Source organism: Chamaea fasciata, unplaced genomic scaffold (genome assembly GCF_029207755.1).
Source record: "Chamaea fasciata isolate MVZ Bird 193981 ecotype frontalis unplaced genomic scaffold, bChaFas1.0.hap1 SCAF_6, whole genome shotgun sequence".
Lineage (NCBI taxonomy): Eukaryota > Metazoa > Chordata > Aves > Passeriformes > Sylviidae > Chamaea > Chamaea fasciata.
Window position 1 is genome coordinate 37,402,073 of NW_027094091.1, and position 24,737 is coordinate 37,426,809.

Here is a 24,737-nt window from a genome sequence, read left to right on the forward strand (position 1 = left end):
CTTGGCACAACAATCAAGTCATCCTAGTTTCAGGTCACCCTGTTCTAGTTTCATATCAAACCTTTTTCCTATCAACAGCAGTTTCACTTCAATAAGCTAATAATACGCCCTAAAACTTTTTTGTATCAGCAGAAATATTTTCTGCAGTTACAACTGTAGATGAAAATTAAAAAACACAAAAGAGAGCTTACGTATTTATGCCATACGAGGGTAAGTGACAAGGAGATCCATGTGTCAGTCCATGCTAACACATGGGCCAGTGTTAACCTAAGTAAGACTCTGGCACATATATCTGTTCTCAGCAGTATTTACACCTGGTTTTAGGTTCAAAATAAAGAAGGTGGTGCTTTACATAAAATGTAGCTAAGCTATGAGAGCATGCAAGGGATGGTTTGGGTGCTAAAGAATGGTGTTTGTGAGAAAGGCTCAGTTCAAGAAAATTACACTCATTGATAAGGACTAAAATTAAAACCCACCATTTTAGATGAGAGAGGCCATCAGCTAGACAAAAACTGCTGTACAAGTACTGTGGTGCCTCTCTTACCCTGTTCTTACTCTTCCTTAAGCACTGACTTTTAACCCCTGTCAGAGACAGGATGCTGAGCTAGGTAGATTTGTGGTTTGACTCAGTACAGCTGTACTCCTGTTTCAGTGACATCATTATATCCTCTTTCAGAATAATATTTCTGTTTAATCCAAGCAGATAAAAAGCTTTCACTTTAAAATGCTGGTAAGCAAGAATATTCTCAAAGGCAGAAAGCAAGAGTACAGCCCAACATCAATTTGGTTAAAATCCTATCTGCCTTCTCTGGCTGACTTGAGAGAACAAATCAAAACCAAAATGAATAAATGAAATATTATTAAATATGTAGAAAAAATTATCTATTTAGTTCCTAAAGGTTTTATAGGCATATTATACTGAATTATTTGATTTTATATTTCAACCTCATCTTTCTATATGCATGCCATCACACTTCCTCTGTTTTTATTCCTTCACTTTACACTATTCACATGGTTTGTCTGGGAGAAGGACATACACACCCTAACACTACACCAAGCTGTCAAGTTGGTAACAACTTCCTCAGCAGCATCTGTTGACAAAGTGCTTTAGGCACTTCAGGAGAGCTGCAAAAGGAAGCCAACTAAATTATATATCATCAAAAAGATGGAAAGAATGGATTATTAGTATTAAAATTCATCTTTTTTCAGAGCATCAGGCTCATGTGCTAAATAAAACTTTGGCAGGAAGGACTGGTAAGACCATTCAAGGATTGTTAGTGGGGTTGACAAACAAGTCCTCAAAGAGCTGACCATGGTATTTACGAGAAATTGAAATGATAATTATTTGTTTTCAATCACTTAAGAGAACAAGAAACTACTTGGTTACTAAAACTCTACATACACACTGCTGTAATTCCCATCCCTCAGAAAGTCTAATGCCACACCAATCCATTTATAATCTAATGGCCTAAAGTAACACTATAACACCATTACAGGCTGTTCAACTACAACAATATCAAGTGAATTTACATTTTGGCCAATAACTACAATAAGAAAACCAATCAAACAAACATTAGAGTTCAGAAAATCACTAGCATAATAAACAGATAGTCACTGAAATTCACTCATTCCATAATGACATCCCATAAGTAAGATGAAACTTTTTTTTTTCCTTAAACTGAGATTCGTCCAGTTGGTTGGGGGGGGCAGGGGAGTGAAGGGATGTTGACAAGAATTTTTAAATCCTTGAAGAAGAACCTTGTTAATTAGCCCAGTTATCCATGTAAACATAATGTATAACAATTTCTGTTCCAGAGAGGTGGGCAAAATACACTTCATGCATTACTAATAAAAAAAGTAGAAGAAATCATGGTTTAATACTGTCAGATATCTTGTGTTTAGCTGCATTAGTAGTATGAAACACAGGCAAAACGTCTGCAGCCTAACTACAATCCAACAGAAAAAAAGTAATTTATAACTAGTTACTGACAATTTAATTTCATTTAATTTCATTCTATAAATTTTCTGTGTCTCATGCTTGCCCTTGATCACAGCAAGTCATGTTATCTCATGCTTCGATCTGTATGGCATCATTTGGGGGGTGAATATACTCCTTACTTAAGAATGGCAGTGGGCTTTTTAATGCAAATATTGCTAACTTGGAAAATAAATTGCATGTAACTTAGGAAAATGATATGTCGAACTGTCATAATGACTGTTCAGTCAAGTCGGTTTTATAACACATGGATGGAATGGATGGATAATAAAAACAATGCCAATGGTGCAAAATTACTTCAAAGACTCTTCCTCATATCAGCTGTGAACAATAGGAAGAATCCATTAAGGCAGTTTCCATGTATAAAGAATACAACAGGAACAGGAAGAGTAAGCAATTTTATTATTTTCTTTGTATTCTTCTTTTTATTTATAACGGGCAATAGCTAAATAGAAATGCGCATGCATGTGAAATAACATTCACGTGTTGTTGGAAAAGATAACTAGCTCTTGCCTGAAAAATTACCCTGTGGCACAAACTTCTTGGTTATACTGAACCACCTGTACTTTCTGAAAGTTGCATTCTGTTCCTCAAATAATGCCATAATATTAGTTCACTATTGTAAGATTTTTAGTGTCAGTATTTAAGGTACTGAAAATGGATTGTTTAGGTCTCTCTTTACGCAAGGGACTCCAAATCATGGTTAAGGAAGTTTTAGCAGAGATGCAGTATTTTACACTGTGACCTGCTGGCATATTCTTTTCTTTTTCAGCAGCAATGAGATAGTAGCAAGGAGGAGAGTAGTGGCTGTAGCAGCAGCTTTTGAATTACCAGTTTACAGGTTGTCATAGTAAGGTTAAGTATTGCCAATTTTATGTTAACACCATATGTCAAATTGTAAACTGTCTCCACACTGAACTCACAATATAAGCAACTAAGCTCCTTCAACTGAAGCAGGAATCTCTGTAGCTGCCGAGAAGAATGCAAGCTCATTCAGGACTCTGATTCCCATAGACAGAACAAAGTACCTCGAGATGTAAACACCAGTGAGATCATTTGTTTGCAAACCATTTTTACTGCAAATAAGGCTTAATCATCTGATTTCAGGAGATGCCTTGAAAAAATTGCAGTCTGACAACAGTACAAAAATCCACCTCCTACTAAGCTTGCCCCACATTTAAATTAAAAAACAGTCAAAACTGATGCAGTCCTCTCTTACATAAACAGCCCTCAATTCTGAGCAAAATTATGGAGACCTCTCAGTTTCACCTTGCTGGTTGGCTAACCCTGAGTAGGAAAAGCAAAAAGGCTGATCTTTTGAAGAGACTTGTTACACCCTTTAAGCCTAGCTAATAGCCAAGAACTGTGATTCTCTCAAACTTTAGAGACAGGCAAGGCAAATCACTGCTGAGAGAAAAAGAACTGATTAGACATTTCATCTTCTCATCATATTCCATAGTTAAAATATGAATCTAATAATATATTTCCATTCTGGAGATTTCATTTCTGTTTAGAAAGAATTCTTTTTTCCCCTCTGCTAAATTAATGGGAAATAATGATAATGAACAATCCTAGTGTAAGATTTTGTTTAAAATCTAAATAAAATATCTCTGTAAAATTTAAACCAGTAAATATTAGCTTATATGACTTAACTATAAAAGAATCGATAGCTTTCCAGAGTTAAGTATAATATCTTTAAACTGACCTAGCAAGCAGCAGGGCAAAAGGTCTAAAAATAAAACACACATATGGATGTATATTCTCTGTATGAGCTCTGGTAACACATCCTCCACACAAAGAGGCGGATGCTTCCATTTCAGTAAAAAATCACCAAACTCATTAGCCAGCCCTTTAACGAGGAAAGACACTAACTTCAGTACTACAAAGTTTTGATAAACAACAAAAGCAAGTTTTCTTCAAAGCTGACAGGCACCATCCCTTCAAGGCAGGGCTTTGGTACAAGCATCCATATGCATGGCAATGTAATTATTTAGCATGTTAAAATACACTGCGCTCAAAGAATTCACAATTTCATAATACCTACTTGCTGTCCACAACAACTGCCACTGAAAATTAGTCATTCATGCAAAGAAACAGCTACCAGGGAACACAACAGGCATAGTATATATATAGTTACTATACATATGTATGCATTTAGTTTACAATACTACATCATCACAATTTCTGTATTTTCCTCATATGAGACACTAAAGGAAAGGTCACATACATGCTTTCAGATGGTGTTAAGAAAAGCAAGATTGTTGTACAGCACTGGTTTAAGATAATGGTGATCACCCAACATGGAACTATCCACAACCTTTCAAAAGACACTAAAAAGACAAATCACTATCAACCAAATATTAAAGAAACTTAAGAGTCTAGGTGACAGGACTTTCTGATTACTGGTTTCAGATAACGCTCATTTGTTAAGTCCCGTATAGTATCAAGAATTTGCCACATAAGACAAGGAGTATATGAGGTAGCACTCCTTCCCAACATCATCCAATTTCCACATGCTTTCAACAGAAGGTATATTCACCATTGTGTGAGAGCTTCAATGGCTTTCTAAACCTCAGTTAAGCACTTAAATATGAGTGGTAATGTGAATAGCAGTACAGTGCAGCTTTACAGGATTGCTGTCCTTAGAGCCAAGGGACTGAGCAAGCCGAGTGAAATAAGCAGACTTCTTCTTTAACTTACTGCCCTCTGAACAAGGGGGAAAGACTGCAAGTATTTTAGAAATTTCATATTGTTAGACTTTTGTCTATATAATATATGTGCAACTTATGTTTCCATTTTCATTAGCTGAAAAAAGAAGAAAGATAAAGAAAGATTATTTCTTAACCCTTCATTTTCTTCTCACTGCATGGTCTGGATTTTTTATAAAATCTGCAATTCCGTATTTTATTACATAAACTGTAAAATGTTGACGTGCACTCTATTGTCCATGGCAACTTATGTAGGCTGCATAAATTGATGTCTGTGCTCATTTGTACAACAAGCTTACATTCTGCAGCAACGTAGCTTTCAATTTATCTACATTATTTCCACAATAATTTTAACTACAAATACATTATAGCCATTTTGCTAATGTTGCTAAGATACAAGGCTTATAAATTCTTCCAGTCCCACAGACTTAAACCACACCATATTTTTAAATAGGGGTTCTGATTTTGGAAGGGTTCACCTGCTAAAGTATAGAGCTAGACCTGAGGCCTCTGCATTCACATCATGCTCTGGAGGGCCTGCAGAGCTGAGAAGCATGTAATCTTCCAGTTACTGGGATGGTCCTGCCCCTCCTCAGAAGGGAGGAAACATTCCATATTGTCCATATTGAATCCATCTGTGCTTAGACTTAACAGAACAAAAATACAGCTAAAGAATAAGAGCATTTAAATAATAGTAATAATAATACAAGAAAAATAAATGTATGATGCTAAGTGAGTGAGAAAGAATTACAAAATGGGCACATGTAAGAAAGCCCTTGTTTTGTCTTGGCAATGTGATTTGCTGTATTAAAAACACAAAACAAAAAACACCTGACTCATTTGGACAGCCAAGGAATGAGAAACATGGATCTTCACGTCCTGAATGGAAGCTTACATGTAACATTTTTCAAAGTATGTTCTTACCACTCTAAAAAGAAAACTAACATCAGATTCTGATCTACTACAAAGATATTTATTATGATTTGCTGTACAATGAAAAATTTTCCATGCATGGAGACACATAAATCACCATTCACTTAAATAAAACAATAGGGTTTATTACTACTGCTGCCTCTTACAGGGAGTCCAGAACTGGGGCAAGCAGGTAAGTCATTAGCAAAAAATTCAAGTTCCAGGAAAGAAAATACATTCATATTTATGTACCAATCCACATTTTGTTACTTCAGTGTTAGAACAAGATGGGAGCTGCTGGCACGTGCAGCAGCAATTAGCACTGATTTTGACAATGCAAACAAAACAACCACCTCATCTGTTTGGACTCAATTTATGAATCTGATTTCACATCAAGTAAAGGGCAGAACACTGGCTTTGAAGCTATTCATTTTACTGTAAACTCATTTCTCCTTCATGCCTGAAGTTATGGAAATAATCTATATGAACAATAACCAGAATAGCTTCAGACTTTCAATACAGGTGGTAAATACTGTGTGAGACAAGCAAGGTACTCACTTTATTAATAGTGCCAGATACTTAGAATAAAGAATTATATACAGAAGCCAGCTGTTCACCTAATAATTTCCCATCTCTTAAGCACTAGACGTAATCAAGCTGGTGTTCTGCAAGTAATGTGCCAGAAGGAATACGATTGAAGGCGCGCTGGCTTTTAATAGGCGTATTGGTATACAGGTTAAACAACTGCACATTCAAGACATATCTAATTAAAAGGAATACAGGTGAGAAGGATGCTTATAATGATATGGCACAACCATCAGTAGAGTGCCAACATCCAACTGCTAAGTGCAGCAAAGGGAAAACATATGGAGGAAGAGACACTGCAGGAAAGGAAAAAAACGCTAATGGGAGAAGAAGAAAAGGCATTAAAAAAGCAAACAATCCAGGAAGCAGAGTTCAATTTTAAACAAAGTAAGAGGAATTGATCAGAGTATACATTTAACCAAGTTTAGTATCTTTAACAGAAATTACTTCCTTTTCCTCCTTCAGTTCACCTCTCTGACTATTGCTAAATGAATGCTAATACTTTCACTACATGAACTGTTTTCTTATGCTAAAATTAAAGAGCTTCTCAGTTCTTTCTTCTTTGTATTATTTCAGTGCTTTTATAGCATTCATGGTAGAAAGTTTTCTTGGCAACTTTTTATCTAGTCAAAAACTCAGCTCATATTGTGCCTTCTGTTGCTTCTAACAACACCTCTACTTTTGGCTTTTGCCTCTTTTTTAGAGGTGAAGCTGAATGAAGCAAATCTAACACTGTTAGATTTATCTCTAGGAGTAATGATTAAAACAGCCTGTTAATTTTTGCATCAAAGAAATATTGGAGACATTCAGACTTGCAAAATCCCACTGCAGAGAAGAAAGACCAGGTAGCTGCAGAATAGCCATCCTTCTACTTGACAGCAAGTTTTACATTTGTCAGCAGCACGTTAATATCTGCCTTGTATCAGATGTCATCCCACGCAATGTAATTGTTAGGCAAGCACACAGAAGAATGTACAACCTCTTTCAGGTTTAAAGCCTCTCTCTGAAGGAATGATTATCTTAACAGAAAAGGATCAGATTTGGTCATATAAACCCAAAACAAAGTAAGAAACCAGCAAAAAAAACCCCACAACACATAAAAATACAACCCAGAGAAACTTTTAAGCTGAAATTCACTTACCAATGGATGCATCACCATCCAAGAGATTGTCATCTTCAGAGGTCTGAAAATCCATAATTACACCTGCTCCATCTAAAAGCTCCTCATCGCTGCTTGCACTAGTTATGCTGTTGTAACTGTTTCGATAGTAGCCTCTATGAAACAGCTGCTCAGACTCCATTTAGCTGCTTTATAACCTGTGTGTACGCATAAAAATTAAGTTATTTCCTATTTGAATATTCAAAAAAACACTAAGAAATTTGTATCAAAATAAAACAAGAGTATTTCATGCTTCGGGGAAAGCTTTTTATGGTGACAATACTACAAGTTACAAAAAGGGTAGCAGCAATACAGAACAAATACAACCCAACTGAAGAACACAGAGCTAAAGCAGGATATCTTACCTGTTATGACGAGATAGAGCAAAGAAAGTAATGAGCACACAGACATAGTATATCGTGAAAAATCTAGTGAAATACAGTGCAGGCAGGAAGTACACTGGTAAAGAAGGGCAGTGGACAAACAGCTACATTGACAGCAGAAAATGCATGTAAGGCTGTGCAGTTTTCTGCAGTCTAGTACCACAGGCACTTTTCTGCTCTCCAACATCAGACATCCTGCTTCTCTTTCAAGCTCTACAATTAAAAGGTCAAGCAGAGAAGCGAGTCAGCTGAGGGAACCACTTCCAGTGCTGAGACATGTCTATGGAAAAGGCAAAATTGCCCAGTAAAAACCCAGATTTACAAGACATTTGCTGACGGCTGATCCAAGCAAACCGTTAATCTCCAGAACGTGCTCTGTTATCTCATAAAAACACTTTTCTGTGTCTCAAAAAATTTTTGTATCACCACCTCAAAGGGGTGGCAGGAAAAAAATAAAGGCATCTAAGGTTTGTTATTTCCTCAGAAGAGGGGTAGAGTGAAAACTTTAAAGTACTCTTCTAGATTCCAGATTCCAAATTTGTTTTAAATAGTTCAAAGTCAAAAACAACTAAAAAAACCCAACAACAACAAAGAGCTCAGCAAACACAATCAACACAATAAGACACAAACCAATAAAAACCCACAATAATTGACCCTAACAGAAGAGCTCTTTCTCAAACTAAGAATCCTGATTAAAAAAAAACAGTGAAAAATTCAGTTTTTCTGTTCAGTACTAACAACTAAGCTAAAATGCAGTCATCTGTCCTCTAACTCTCATATCTCTTCCAACAAACCCTACTTGAGTACAGCACTTAGCGAGAATGCTATGCACCCATGAAGCAAAAGGAGATGAAATCAAAATTATTAATATAAGATTTACAGATAAGAATATGTTCTACAGTAGAGAAAATGCAGTGACAGGAACCAAAGAGTAATTGGCCGAAAAATTTTGAAAATAATACAGAATTTTAAATGATTTAACTGTTAAGAACTTTCAAAAGTAATTATTTGTTATAAAATAGTCAGGCATTCTATATAATCTTATTTTTAAGTATCCAGCTAGTGCATATTTTAATGGCAGACAAATAATGACAGAGACACTTCCCACACCCATTCTTAAATTAAAATTTTAACATGTATCCATATATGTATGGGGGTCTATGCCAGAACACCTGCCCAAAAGATGAAAGCAGAATTAAACTTTTATCACTGAATTCTAAACCTCCCATAATAAATTAATTTAAAATCCCGCATATTTTTTAGTTTTTAAATAAACCTGCCCTTCAGAAAGAAATTTTAAACTTAGAAATTACAAGAATTTTACAATAGTTCTAAAACAAAGACCATGTTGCAGCCACTCTTTCTCTAAGTCTCACCAGCATGAAAATTACATTTCCATTTTTACCACAGACTCAGCATATCTAGCTTTCATTTATTTATTCTGTCTGCAACATTAAAATATTTAAGCAGGATGAGAACATCACTCATCTTCCAAACCCTAGGTTTGAAAAATGGGTGAATGAATTGTGAGGAATTTCTCACTGTATTTTCAAGACCACTAGCAGATTATTTCTTCACAAAAAGGCACAAAAAAAAAATCTTAACACTTCAACTTAAGCTTCAACCACAGAAATTCTTAAGGATACTGAATAATTGAAACTTAAAATTTAGGGAATGCTTATGCTAACCTTTACAGAAATACATAGGCAGATCATTCTCTGTAGCATTCAGAAAAACCCATCAAAAACTTTTTTCTTTACCGTAAGGGTGGTGATGCACTGGGACAGCTTGCCCAGAGAAATTGTAGATGCCCCATTCCAAGAAGTGTTTAAGGCCAGGTAGGATGGGGCTTTGAGCAAACTGTCTAGTAGAAGGTGTGCCTGCCCATGGCAGGAGGGTCACAACTAAATGATCTTTAAGGTCCCTCCTAACCCAAACCTGCGATCCTCAGGAAAGGATCTCAGTCAATTTTTAGGTCATCTTTGGAAAAACGAAGTTATGAAAAAGCACTGCCAGTTAACTGAAGGTATTTGAGTTTAAAAATAAATTAAAAAAAAAAAAAAACCCAAAACTGTTTTTTTGTAGTAGATTTCTAGGTTGTCTTGAAATAGAAGACAAAAAGTCAGTTTCCAAAAATATCCATAGGTAAAGCTTAGATTAGTTTCATTCACAGCTGATTCCAAAATAAAACTGACACTCATGGAGGAAAGAGACATACTCAAATATGAACAGAACCACATAGACAAAACCACAGGAGAAGACAATACTTGTAAAGCACAGTCTTAGCTTTAAAACTGCAACAAAGCCCCTCAGTATTCATATTTATGTTCTATTGAATCTTAACCATCTTAGTTAAGAGTACTTTTTATCTCCTCAGCTTAAAAAAAAAAAAAAAAGGAAGTCAACAAGAAACCAACTAAAACCCAAGAGCCTAATTACCGGATGAATACCAAACTCATGCTTCTGGTCATATGATGCCAAACATCAAGGGCATTGACTTCAGTTTGTGTAAAGTATTCAAAACCACTGTGTGTCTACTCCCTAAAATGTCATAACCAGAAAGATTATGGCTACCCATAGTTGTGACAGCTGAGGATTATACCCACTGGCACAAAGACATCAGCCTGCCTGATGGAAGGCATTGTTTTTTTTCACACCCTGTCACTAATGAGAATACTTTTTAATGGCATTTCACATTCACCAAATTACTAATGTGAATCTTTAAGAGCATTCAACCAAACTGGCTGAATTATCTGAAAACTCCAATTTAAACTTTTTTCCAAAGAAAACTAACTCCATTTTATTGATACATTAGAAAAAACTCTGCCATCAGAGTTGAAGAGTAGTCTCCCACACAGGTACAGTAACAAGCAGCTCCATGAGTGGTTAAGTCTTGGAGGGGTTTTCAGCCAACAGTTTAAAAAGAAGGAGAGAAAAAAAATAAAAGAAAAAAAAGAAAAAGAAAAGCTAACAACATAATTCCTTAGCATGAACCTGAATTAAGTATAAAATCAAATATGACTCAAAAGCTTTAGCTCCACAGACAGGTACTGATCCTTAGTAAAATCACAGTAAACAACTGTGTCCATGGCTGCTGCCTTAGAGCAAGCCTAAAGACATGTAAGATACAGTACTAGTTTCTAAACTAATGGGTCAGTACCCATAGCTGCAAATATTCAGTCCAGGAAAGCAAAGATGAGGAGTTCCCTCGGAAAAATAAAAAGTCTCTGGTGTTCCTCCTGAAGTCATACTCAAATGAGAAATAACATTGCAACTTGTTAAGACAACTAAAAATGGATAAAATCCATACTCCTCTTTTGAAAGAACAGGAACTATGACTGCAGTTTCCATTGTAGACAATGTAACTTCTGTTTGTTGAGCCTGAGGTCAGATGCTCATTTTCTGTTTGATGATAAGACACTGAAACAGTGTCTCTTTACAGCTTTTAAAGGCTTTTGCTCCTATTTAACGTGGACTTGTGTTGAAGTCATCTGAGGGTTATACAATGAAGCAGAGTTTTCACACATCACCATAATGACCAGAAATCTCGTTAATCATACTACTTTTCTTCAACTTCCCAGAGAAATGCACTGAGCAGTCCCTAACTATGTGCACAGATTCCTAAACTCAGAGTCACACCTGAGCTGAGAATCTTTCAGGCAATTTTGTTCAAGTTCAATATAACTCAGGATTGTCAAATTGGAATGGGAAAAAGCACCACTATCCTAAGTCTAACTCCAAGCATCTTCTCAATAGCAGCAGCTACCACAGATTTTTAAGGTCTGAATTAAAATTTCTTTAGAGACATACTAAAGCCCCTGACAGCAAGGAAAAAATAAAATCCTATAGAGCTCTCCAAAACACAGTACAGGCACAGGACCACTACTTGTGAAATCTTGTGGGGACCCCTGGTGGTTCCTGGTCCTTACTCTCCCTACTAACAATTTTCCAGCTTCAAAGAAGTGAAGAAAACACCAGCCAAAGAGGAACATATCCAGTGTACTCTGTTAGAAGCGACAAGCCTTTGGTCACCAGAAACAAAAAAAGGCTGGGCACTCCTCTCGGTAGGTGTAACTGCGGAGTCCCAGAAGATAAGGGGCTAATGTGTATGTCTCAAACGGGGCTAGCTGGATGGCTGTGGAGCCAACCAAGGATTGTTAGTAATAACAGACGATTGTTGGTAGTAACACGAGAAAGAACAAGATGTGGCTGGAGAAGGGGCCATACAGAGGTAGGGCAGCACTCCTCCGGGACAAACATCCTTGGTCTAGTTCCCAGAGACAAGCACAACATTGTACAGCACCAGCACAGGAGTGAGGCCAAGGTGTGGGCATGGACTGTAGAGAGGGATCAAGACTATCCAAGACCCCTGAAGCTCTCCAGCCCATTTCCAGAAAGGTCTGAAAGAATGGACAGTGCATGATGGGTAATTTACATAGAAAACAAGAAACCTGCCTTCGGGGTGAGGAAACCTGTATATTAAAATATACCCCCAGCAAGCCCAGGAGTGCTTCCAGGACACCTCATAAGAGCTGGAATGATGCTGGAACCAGGACTAGTGATCTCTTTTTTACTCTCAATCTTCCCTTTCACCCTATCCCTTTATCCAAAACCCACTGCCATGCACTTATTATAGACTAAGATGGCAACTTTCATGCCAAGTGTGTAATGCACTAACAAAACTTTCAGACCCTCTGACTTTTGTTGTTCCTTTTGACTACAAGCATTTCTGAACCTTGTGTGCTTCCTTCCCCTTAAGGGAGGTCCATCACAGTAGCAGAGTGATAAACTGACAAATGCACTACCTACAGCTATTTCAACTTCAAGACCAGGAGCCCTGACAACAGACTTGCTCTGTTTCTTGCTCTAGATCCTCTTAAGCACCAGTGTTAAGGCAATGAGGTGAGGAAGGACTGATCTGTGATCAACACCTGGATCTGGCTCATGGCTGACTTCCTTTGCTGGACTACACAGAAACCACCTCATTTTTTTAAAAACAGCACTTCCAACCATTACTGGTGGCCATTCTGGTAATTTTCAAATGATGAAATAAATATATAAATCTGTTCAGAGAGACCTGTGAACCTCGGATGTTAAAAAACAAGACTGTTAATAGCCTGTTCCTGCTTTTGAATAAAAATAAATACTCTAACTAGTACTAACTGCACAAACATCACCAAAAGCGAAGTATTTACTAAATCCAGTGTGGTAGCAGTTCAGAATGCACAGCAAGTTCCTCTCACTTGAGTATTCTTCTCTCCAGCTGTAAAACCTAGTTGAAACATTGGCAAAGGCACGTCCCAAAATTACGCGTGTTTCATCAGGGTCTACAAACGGTAAACAAGTTTCTGGCAGGAGAGTCCAGAGGGAAATTTACTGTTCAACAGTGGTATCATGTTGAACACAAGATTCATGGTGGGTATCTTACGGGGAAAAAAAGAAACTGGATCCATGTAAGATTTTTAATATTACAAAAAAGAAAGTCACCTATAGTTTACTAAAAGGCTTCTAGCTAACAGACTGCAAAGAAGGTGAGCTATCTTAAATATGTATATAACCACAGAGATGAGGTCAGTTCACTGAGTTCCTAGATCAAATTTATTAAAAATAATCCAACCTCTACCTATCCAAAGGAAAAAAAAATCCATTCTTTAAAATTTGCTAGGAATAAACACTGATTTTTCTAACTGTGGTAATGACATAAATACTTAGTGCACAGTTTGTTAGGTCTCCTCAGGTGTCTTAGAAGCTTTACTGCCTAAATTAAAGGCATATTCACATCTCAGCACAAAACAGAAGGAAACTGCTAACTAAGTCTGTAAGACTGAAAATAATTTAAAGTTGTCTGCAAGACAAGAAGCAAAAAGTCAAATAACAATTAAAGGAATCTTCAGTTTTCTTTCCTAGATATACTCTGAAAATTCGTAGATTCACCTTTATAAATCAGGAAATGAATGTGATTGGAAGTGTATAGAGAACGGAATTATTTTCACAACGTATACATGAGACAAATTAACAGCGGAAAACTCAGGGGAAAAAGCTGCAGGAGATCAAAAACTGCAGATAACACAACAAAATCCAAGAGATCTGCCAGAGAACACTAATTTTAAGATAAAAGTGGAAGGAACTCAAACACAAACTTATCTTTCAGGAAAACAAGTACTTGAATTTACACTGGCAGGGTGACAAAATACTAAATCACACCAGTAGCTCTATCTGGAAATTAAACAAAGTACTGAAGCGAAATGCCATTTTGACTATTTCAATTAGAAAACATTTCTTTGTTAGTGCAGTATGAACACGCAAAATACATATTTGAGTACTTCAGCTCCTCTGAACTTTTTACAGAAATTTATCAAAATATATCAAAAAAAGGAGAAAAAATAACAGCAAAGGTGATTTTAATCCAAGGGTCTGTGCTTCAGGACTGAGTTTAATTCACTGTTTTATTTACTACTCCTCCTTAGCCTCACAAAGTAGGCACAGTCTACTCCTGTAACTGGAAAGCCTAAGGAAAATGCTTAACAAGCAAAACAGTTGAATGCCTAGAAAGTTCAAGGAGAAAATACCTGACTAAACTCTCTTCAAGTTATTAAAAATAACTGCTGGTAGCCACTATAAAGTTATAAATTCTGTTCTTTACATTAACTTCCAGGAGTATACACACAATACCCTTCATTACATAATACAAACTAATAAGGGTACTGCAGATGTAAACAGATTTTTAACCATTTTAACAGCTTTGTCTAGAATTCTTTCTATTACACGTGAAGCCTATGAATTACTTCATCAACTCCCTTCTTCAGTAATAAAAAAATACCAGTTCATTAAGTATAATTACTATCTCAACAATTTACATTTTTCAGTTTCTGTGTTTTTAAAGCAGAGCACATTTCCCAGCAGAAAAAAAAAAAAAACTTCATCTGTTTTACAATCCTCTTATCCTAATCAATTTAAATACGCATTGTTTTATCTAGACTTTATTCTCAGATGATTTTATAAAGGCTTCCAAAATTCAAAAACAAGTTTCAAGTTAAACAACTCTAAAAAATCGTAATTGTCAACTTTCTCATATTCTGAGCATCTTCAGTTTCCAAAGCATGGCATATAAACAAGCACTGTATTGCAGAGCCTCCTCATTCACAAACACAGGTAAAAAGCTGAACTGACACCTGAAGAGCTTTAGCGAGTCAGACAACACACAACTTTAAGGTTATGACATAAGGGAACAACTGAAACAAGGAGGACAGAATTGGGAACTTGCTCACAGGCATTAGGCTGAAATCTTAGATTTGGGAAAATAAGCAGACAGAGTAAAAATGCAGTTCTATGTACATGATCACTGCCACTGCTGAGAAACTTTGGAGTTTATTGGGTTACTGCTACTGTCAAGATGCCAAAGCAAGAAATTTACGAACATGCAACATAGTCTGAATTAGGAAATTAAATCAAACTGGCACCATCACTTCTGGCAGAAATCTCTTCAGCAGGAGAGCTTCTATTCTACTTTTTTTTAAATTTACAACCAAGTTAAAAATATCCCTACTGCCAAATTAGTATAAGACCTTACCCTGAAAACTTGATCTGCACAGTTACACCTAATTCACATGCATATGAAGCCAGCTAAATAAGAGCAGGAAAAAATTATCTCAATGTTCCTAGAATGCCTTTTGGCAATGGTTGTAAACTTGGAACAACCGTCCTGGCTCTAATGTTTACACTCAAGGAATGCAACTCTGCTGTTCAAGGTAAGACACACACACAGAGACCCCAAAGCAAATTGTGTGTGGGGAAAAAAGCCAAATTGTATATTCAGTGAACAGGAGAACATATATTACATAGCCAGGCCCACCTGCTCGTAGAGCAACCAGCACAGCGGGTTTTCACTTGCAGGTTACTCAGACATCAATTTGCTACAAACGTTTGGTGTGCAAGAGAGCACAACAGGAAGTATCAACACAGTCATGAGAAAAATGCTGACAAATTCATAAAATAAAGTGGTTCAGAGCAATGCAGTCACAAAGAGCAAAGCCAACAGCTTCAAGTGTCTTTCCTGGTCAAAAATTTGGATAGGCTTGTTCTTATTACAAGGGGAGAACAGTGGAATGGTAAACCATTTAAAGAGGGCACTGTAAAAATTTGGGCAAAGAAAACCCTGGAATACAAGTAAAATGCATTTCCAGAAACATTCCAATACACATTGTGTACGATATCTAGCATTATCAGGCAAAGAATTTTTAGGAGTGACATACCACATGCCAATACTAAACAGAAGCAAACAAGAAACAAGCTCTATTTTTCTGAACACCATGAAAATTTTGTTTTCACATGTGTTGCAGTGAGATGCAGAGTCATTGTGTTTCAAGTTGTGAGTTTCAAGCTACCTGTAGTTTTCCCAGAGCAGAACTCCTTCGCACTCTGACAACTTTGCAGCAAGTTTACACCTGCTTGCCAGCCAAAGAGACAAGACATCAAATTTTCAGTACTTGACAGTTACTCAGTGAAAGACTTATCTTAGCAAAACCGATAGTGACAGCTGGTGAGTTCTCTTTTATTATGCTTCACAAAGGTATGTTTCCTATAATTCACAAATATTGCTTTTTAATTTTACATTACAGCATACTGACATTTCTTTAAATAGAGAAACAGTTTTGATGACTATCTGCTTTCAAATCTGTCATACCAACACATCCTTTATTCGAATAGCTGTATCTGCAAAGAAGTATCTCTGTTGCTAAGGGATACTGAAAATAAACCCCTTTACAGGTCCACCAAAAAGAAAATCATCTAAAAGCAAAAAAGCACGAATTCACCTGACAATTTCTGCCACAAATTCTGCACCAGAAACTTCAGAGGCCCCACAACCTCAAAAATTAGGTGCAAGTCCTCACACTCAAATGACTATCATTTACCAGTATGTTGCCAAAAATATTTAAGCATCTATTCTAACATAGGTTAGGCCCAGAAACATTTTAAATTTGGTTGTAAGGCCGTATTTTACCTAGTTTAGTACTTTAAAGTGTGACACAGCAAATTTACTACATTACACTGAACATAGTTCACTATCAGCAAACGATTTTCCACTGTCACACTTATAACCATTCATTTTAAGTGAGAATCGATACACACTTGTTTTACAGCCATTTGCACGGTCTTGGCTAGAGAAGGGAAGACTTTTGGACAAGTAGGGAAGATAATACGAAAGAATGCAGTTACTATTCAGTTTTAACCTCGCTGACCTGCACGCCCACTTAATTATGAGGCTCCAACAAGAGCCCATTACCTCTCTCTTGTCTAAGAGCGGCCCTACTAGCCAAACCCGTGAACCAACATAAAGCGAGCAACTCATGCAGAATAATCCTTCCAGCGCTGGTTACGTGGGGAGGAGACCCTGGACGTTTCCAGCCGCAGAGCCCCCGCTTTCCGTGTGCGCACAAGCGCCGCCCGAAGAACACTGGGATGGGGTGACAGGGTACAAACATGCTGTGTTTACGCTGTGTAAACACGCGGGGCTTCTCCCCCTCATCCCGGTTTTCCGGGGGAGGCGCACGGACGAGGTGAGAAGTCCGCACGGAGCCACCACGTCCGTCCCTTCCCACCCCCGGCCGGCCAGGGCCGCCTCAGCTGGCGGGGTGCGGCTGCCCGCCCCCCTCCTCCCGCCGCCTCGGCCCCGCTCCCGGGCTGCGTCCCTGGGCCGCGGGGGAACCCGAGCCTGCCCCGCCCCGCCCCGCCCGTACCTGCGCAGGCGGTGCCGCCCGCTGATCCCCGGGGAGGCGCTGGCTCATCCTCCCTCCGAGCGCCAGCGGGACACGGGCGCAGCCCCCGGACCCGCGGCCGCTCCGCCGCCCGGCACCGCCCCCTCGGCCCGGGGAGGGCGGGGATTCCCACCGCGCAGAATCGGCGCCCGTCGGGCCGCCGGGGTCAGCATCGCCGTCACGGCTGATTCTGCTTCCCGCGGTCCGCCCGGCGCCGGCCCGTCCCCCGCTCCCGCCCTCCCGCGGAGGGGCGCGGCTTCCCGGAGGCCCGGGAGGGGCCCATGCCGGGCTCCCTCGCTGCGAGGGTGGGTTGAGGGCCCAGGGGAGGCAGGACAGTCCCGCGCTTCAGACCGGGGTGGAGGCGGTTTCCCGGGTAAAGGCGGCAGAGAGATGCTGGGTATATCGGGCATCGTTCGGCTTCGGGCTGAAGTGTGCCGCCTCTAAATTCCAGGCGCTGCGGAGGCCCCGAGAGCTTAAGGGTTTTATCTGCAGAGAAAATGCAGGTAAAACCCTTAAGCTCGGGCTGAGCACGGAACTCCTGGGTACTGCCAGCCGAGGTGCTGAGGCCAGGGTGGGGTTCACTTAATACACAGCGAATGAAAGTTCCACCAAAACGTGTCAAATCAAGGAGTGGATTTTTTTTTTTTCCCCCTAAGGAAAATGCCCGTTGGTTCTTTTATATGCAAGGCTAACAAGCCCGGAGGACGCCGTGCCCTGTGGCACTAAGACCGAAAAAGCACGTTGTGAATTACGAGGCTTTTTGCCCATAGGAGCCATTAAGGCGCGCTTTGGAGTCGGGAACGGAGGAGCCACAGGTGCAGCCCGACCCTCCCCGGTAAGCGCTGCGCTCAGCCCGCCGGGGCACGTTTCCCCGAGGAGCCCCGCCCCGGGGCTGTCCTGGGGCAGACACGTACCGCCGGTGCGGGGCTGTGCGGGGCTGCGGGTGGCGGCTCGTCGGTGGAACAGCCGGAGCTGTTTTGGGGCGCTTTTCCCCCGAAACGCTGAGAGTCGCGCGCGCCCCGCCCGTCACGTGATCCCGGCCGCGCGTTACCAGGGTGAAGTGCCGCTAACGCGGACGGGGCGGGCGAGCATGGCTGCGGCCCCGCCCCGCTGCGGACTCGCCCAATGGGGGCCGAGCTTCGGTGCGGGACCGCCAATAGGGGTGGAGGAGGCGGGGCCTTGCTAGGCGCGAGGCCAGGTTGGGCGGCCGTGGCCGTGGCGGGCAGGTATGGCGGGGTGGGGACGGGACGGGGCGGGCGCGGGGGAAGCGGAGGCGGGGTGGGGACGGGGCTGGCGGGTTCGCCCTGCTGGGAGCCGGGCAGGTAGCCGGGCAGGTAGCCCAGGTCTCTGCCAGCCGCCCTGGGGCGGGGGGTTCCCGTCCGCGCCTCGCCCCGGTGCTGTGCTTGCCTTGGCTGTGCGGGGGCGGCGGCCTGGCGGGGCCCGCTTGCGGAGCGCGGCCCAGTTCGGCCCCTGCCCTGCCCTGCCCCGTCCTCCCCTGCCCCTCCCCGTACCCGCGGCCCTGGCCTGGCCGTACGCTCCGAGCGGTCGCCCTGCCTCGGGGTGTGACTTGTGCCGCTTTCCTGCGTGTCCGTGGTGGATGAACTGACTTACCGCCGTGGGCTTGAAAAGACAACGCCCTGGTTGTGCTGATGTCCTTTCTCTGGACGCCTCTTTTTCCCTTGCCACGCGTAAAAATAAGCTGTCTAGCTCATAGAAGATTATACACCCGCTTTGACCGAACTGTAACTTCTCGCCCAAAGGCTGGTTACTGGCCAATTGTTTTGCACGGAGCAGCCTGGAGAAGCAGCCCTAAGCTATGCCTAATGCAGCTGGTTTAACTGTGGAGCAGCGCTGTTTCATAAAGTAGGGTAGGAAGAGAACTTCAGTAAAGTCATGCGAAGTTCAAATTATGTTTTACCTACTGTGCTTTCACTGTTGCCTGAAAGAGAATACTGAAGTGAATACCAAGTCTTTCTCATCTTTAGAAGTGCAATTTTACATTAAATTGTCTTTATGTACTGTAAGAAAAAAAAAAAATCAACCCAACCCTACCAAGACACTGCAGGCCTGTAATTTTAACTTTTTCCTTTCCTGGTAGTTGTGCTTAGTCTTAGTAGGCTTTGCATCTCCTCCTTTGCAGAACTGATTGCTTTAGATCTCTCTTCTTTTGTCTTCCTATGCTAATCAAGCTTACTCGTTTTAGTCTGCTTTCACGGTATAGGTGCTGTTAAGTACCTATGTGTCTAGTACATGGTAATTCTGGGGAAAAAAAAATCTCAACTTGAGGAGAGACCCAGATTGTGAGACTCATGATGTGTGTGAAGTTTGGATCTAAGCTCCTAGGATCTCCTGTTGGAGGGAAGCTGGGTACAGCCAAGCAGAAATGCTGCTATTAGTTCTTCCAAGTGAGGCTTAAGTGAAGAAAATCTTAGGACGCTTTTGTCTTTTTTAGCTTATGGAAACTTCCTGAGGATATGGAAGCTCTTTTTGCTTTAAAAATTATAATCTTCTAATCTACTGTGAATTTGCTCTGACGTTTGTCACTTTGGTCTTTGTTCTGCCCTTTCTCTGTGCTGTTCTGACACATTTGTATATTGCCATTGCTTCTGCTTGCAGCTCCCTAGTGTCCTGTTTTTACCAAAGTATTTTTTAATATAGAACTTTAAACACTATCACAACTCACCTGAGTACTCCTTTTTTATCTGAAAAGGTAGTCTAAATGGTCAGACAGTATGTGAAAAATAGCGATTTGTGCCATTTTGTAATGATTTGTTTTATATACAACATGAAAAGAGTCTTTCAGTCAGACTTAAAGCCACAACTTCTCTACTGAATAATGATTTGAAATGTGGTGGGAATCTGTTGAATTCAGTCCATTTTTGGCTTTATTATAGTGATATAAAAGCTGGATTTAGTGCTTCCTAAGAAACAATGCATAGGAATTCCCCTTGCCTCCATTGTGTTTCTTCCAAGTAAAGTTGAATGAAAGACTTAACCAGGTGCTATAGCTCTATGATGTTTGTGTGCCAGCTGAATCAGAAGCCTTGGCACTGTTGGTATTGATTTATTTAAAGACAAAACAGATCCTTTTTAGTCAAAATGAAAGATGAAACAAGTTTTAGTTATGCAGTCCTTACTGGCCCAAAACGAGCCAACTGTACCAAGAAAGAGTTGAGACACAAAGTAGATGATTTACAGAAAAGCAACTGAAGAGACAAATGGATCAACATTTTGAGTAAAAAAAAAAAAAAAAAAAAGTACCATGCCCTGATCAGACTAGATCACTAAGTACACCTAATTAATTAAATATGTTATGGGTTTTTTGTGATGTTTTTGGGTTTTTTTTTTCAGTACTCAAGTAAGGATGCCTTAAGACGGGAACTATGGATAAATATATCAAGGTACGGAAAATTGGAGAAGGATCCTTTGGGAAAGCAATACTTGTCAAAGCTAAAGAGAATGGCCAACAGTATGTTATTAAAGAAATCAACATCTCTAAGGTGAGTGATTATTGTTAATAAATTCCTGATCCATTCTTTTTGTATTTCTGTTCTCACAAATCTTTATTTTCCTTCTGAAGATGTCAAATAAGGAGAGAGAAGAATCGAGGAGAGAAGTTGCTGTTTTGGCTAACATGAAACACCCAAATATTGTCCTCTACAGGGAGTCATTTGAAGGTAAGATTAACTAGTACAGTAGAACCTGAAGTAACGTGAGTGACTCTGTGTGCTACTTACTGCACTTAGTCTAAAAGTCAGGGAGTTTTCTCTCTTTAATCAGTATTTTTCATACCTTTATCACTCACTTCAGTTATTTTCCATATTTTTTTTAGAATTCCCATCCACGCTTAAGAATAACTTTAATTCAGGAAAAAGGGTAAAAAATAAATTATTCATGACTATATCTTACATGCATTGGTTTTGGTAAATGCTTAAATGAAGGATATTCTCTTGCTTCTCCAGAGCATTAGTCTCCTTGAATATACCCTAGCAACTGGAATGCCTATGTGGGTTAAATTTGTGTAGATTAAATTACAGTCTAATTTTGGATATTGGTAACCTAGCAAGAGCAGTTTTATGTCCAAGTCTGTTGTCTTAGAGTGCATTCTTCAGTAACTGCAACCATATAATTGCTTTCAGAACTGGAAAAATAGATGAGACTGTTTAATTCATCAGGCAGTGAAGGAAGAAGAAATATAATTCTACATTGTCTTCACAGTGAATGTCTTGGGAAATGGGCAGAACAGAAAAAAGATTCCAAAAACCTATTATAAAAAGTTAAAATATTATTAAAAGGCCCTAAATATTATTTGAAGTGCTGCTTAGGGATTCTGGTCTCTTCTTCTTCCCTTCCTTTCTGCTGACTTTATTATGTCTTTTGCCTGGGGCCTTCACTCTTTCTTTTCATTAAATTAGATTTTTGTGACATAATCATATTACACAGCCACACTTCTGGTTTATATATGCACACTGCTTTCTTCATTGTGGTAGAGGCCTGTTCTTTAAGATTGCTTTTTTCTTACAAGATAGATTCTGTAATCCATAATTCACAAGACTTTGTGTTGCATCTTTATTGCCAGAGCACATTGACTTTGAACACATTGAATATAAAACTTATAGAAGAAAATTATTTCACCTATGGATGTACAAGAAATCCAGATTCCTAGAATCATCTTGTTAAATAATACTAATTAAAGATAATAATAAAATAACCAAACAGAGAAACAGCTTTAAGGGCTTGATGTTTTGAAGGGCAGATTTCAGAAGCATTCTGTGGGAGTGAAATTTAAGTGACTTAGGTGATTCAATTTATTTTTATTCAAAGTTTTTTAAGTGCTGTGACTAACTTTTTCATAAAATAGGAGGTTTTTTCCTTTTGAGCAGCATGTGACTGATTTTGTGCAGTTATTCATCTCTTCTCAAAATCATGCCTAGTATGTGAGTAGTGTAGTTCTTACGCTTTTGGCAACTTGCCATTTGCTTCTCCCTAATCTGTGTTTTCATCAGTAACTGGGAAAACCATAACTTTGAATGAAATGTATTATGTTTGTTCATACCTCCTACTGGAAACTTGCATGGGATTTTTTGAAGTCTCCTGAGATTTCATTCAGAAATGAGAAAGTAATTATTTCCATCTCTGGTTATCTGCTGGAAGTTGTCTTACTCTTCCTCAAACTGAAATAAACTGCATGTCTAGAATGAAAGCTGATGGCTGTCATGTTCTGGCAAATCCAGGTAAAATTCCAAGAAAAAACAAGGCAAATACAGACAACTTAAGATCCCTATTTTTTAGGGTAGGGGGATCTATAGGATGTTTGAAAGAAGTTTGGAGATTTGTTCCATATTGCATTGAAAAAGCAACACCTTTAATTTCATAGTGGTTTTGTAAGCCATGTTGGGGCATTAGTTCAGTAGATGTAATTCTTTTCTCTCCCTATCAAAATAGTCCAATGTTACCAAAATGGGAAAATTAGGTTGCAAAACTCAAAATAATAAACATATTTTTTCTTGAAGTTTGAAAAAATGGACTAATAAATTATATCTGAAGCTGCATGTGAAAAAGTAATTTTTTTGTTGCTTTTTCTGTGACTGTAATGAAGATACTTAGAAAGTTAAGTAAAGAAGGGTCTTGTTTTTGTCTTTTTGAAATATTTTGTCTTTTACTTTACAGAAAATGGCTGTCTGTACATAGTGATGGATTACTGTGAAGGAGGAGACCTATTTAAAAAGATAAATGCCCAGAAAGGAATCCTGTTCTCTGAAGATCAGGTAACAGCAAACTGCTGCTATAGTGTTTTGTTGCAGGATAGTTTCTTTGTGAATTTGAAATGATTTTGGTTGAGGTCATAGATGTGGTTGCATAATCTAAAAGGAGATTCTCAAATAGTCATTCTTGTTGCTGTTGGTCAATGTAGTATCATTAAAAACACAAACAAAAACACAACTGCATAAAAAAAAACACAGAAAGAAAATACAGTTGGAAGTCCTGGGTATGTTACTTGATATTTTGTCTGTATGTGTAAAATGCTTTTAAAAGTTGGATCTCTTGTGAAGTAAACCAAATCTGAGACATGAAAAATACAGGAAGATGATGTGAATATCCTTAAACCTCTGAAATAATGTTTTTAAAGATGTAATGGCACAGGATTTTTGTTTTGTAATACTGATTTTCATGTGTCATAAGTATAAAATAATATACTTTGAAAGTATAATAATATGAAATATGGAAATATGGACTTAGCATCATTCAAAAGTTCATTTTGTCAGTAATAGAAATTTAATATTCTGCTGATATGCTTCCAATACATTTTCTTTTACCACAAAACTGTTTTTCTAGTGAAAGAGAAGTGACATAGTGCAGAATAAATGAGAGGATTTTAAGTACAGATTTGATTACATTAATTAAAAGTAAGTTATGTAGGATTCAAGGTGGGCTTTTTGTTAGGACTGAGATGCTTCTTTGTTTATACATTGCTTCTATGCTTTTGTGTCTGCATCCAGTAGGATGTCAATTTACCTGGGATTGGGAAGCCTTAATAGTATATGAAAAAATTGGGATATATTATGTAACACTTAATTTTTCTCATTTGACCTTACTTTTACAAGAAGGACTTCAAGTGGAAAAGTGAAAAGTATGCCTTGCATTATACTATAAATTTGTCATGTATGTACTTCTAAGTAGTGAGTGTAAAACTATTATTCACATGGCAAAGTTCTTGTCATTAGTCACTTCTTCAATTGTGATTTTTTGCAAATTTACCCAAATAAGGGCATTGTTGGCTTGTTCATAATCTTCTAGTTAGCTGTTTGTTGCTTCTTTCATCAAAATCTACTTTGTAATATTCTTCTTTCTGAGGTAAGATACACAAAATTACTGCATGTAAAATAAGTGTTTCTATGAGCATCAGCTGGCTTCTTAAGACTCTTGGTTGATTGACTGAGTGCAAGAAGCCTTATATTGGCTACAGCAAAAGTACAATGTTTTCATTTGCAAGTTCCACATCCTGGGCATATTGCATACCTCTGCCAGGTTTATTATACATAATAAAAATAGTAGTCTCAATCTTAATATCAAATTTGCATAATAAGCATCTTTCCTTAAAAGGTTTGAGTTATAGTGACAGTACTATTAAGTTTTTAATTATTCTATGGTATAAATGAAGCAGGTAAGGGGGGGAGAAAGGTAAAATCCATATTTATTATTAAACTCTGATATGCTGATATCTTGTAAGTGGGGAAG

General features: G+C 38.9%; 2 protein-coding genes across 18 annotated transcripts in view; one reads left to right on the top strand and one right to left on the bottom strand.

Annotated features, from left to right (window-relative positions):
* Positions 1-17,599, bottom strand: part of CLCN3 (chloride voltage-gated channel 3) — a 58,277-nt gene extending 40,678 nt beyond the window's left edge. For both annotated transcript variants that reach the window (XM_066185989.1, XM_066185987.1), the window contains exons 1-2: positions 17,481-17,599; positions 7,343-7,518 (exon numbers count right to left, since the gene is read on the bottom strand). In XM_066185989.1, coding sequence (XP_066042086.1) covers positions 7,343-7,502 — 160 coding nt within the window. In that variant the 5' untranslated portion in view covers positions 7,503-7,518; positions 17,481-17,599. The remainder of the gene's footprint in view (positions 1-7,342; positions 7,519-17,480) is intronic.
* Positions 17,600-17,715: 116 nt separating this feature from the next.
* The window catches only part of NEK1 (NIMA related kinase 1), a 44,006-nt gene continuing 36,984 nt past the window's right edge, over positions 17,716-24,737 (top strand). For 13 of the 16 annotated variants that reach the window (XM_066185993.1, XM_066185999.1, XM_066185997.1 and 10 more), the window contains exons 1-5: positions 17,716-17,803; positions 18,155-18,333; positions 20,850-20,998; positions 21,079-21,175; positions 23,169-23,266. In XM_066185993.1, coding sequence (XP_066042090.1) covers positions 20,882-20,998; positions 21,079-21,175; positions 23,169-23,266 — 312 coding nt within the window. In that variant the 5' untranslated portion in view covers positions 17,716-17,803; positions 18,155-18,333; positions 20,850-20,881. Of the gene's footprint in view, positions 17,804-17,827; positions 17,872-18,154; positions 18,334-18,708; positions 18,725-19,341; positions 19,362-20,849; positions 20,999-21,078; positions 21,176-23,168; positions 23,267-24,737 lie in introns of those variants that run through there. The other 3 variants (XM_066185994.1, XM_066185996.1, XM_066185995.1) reach the window with 3 other exon arrangements.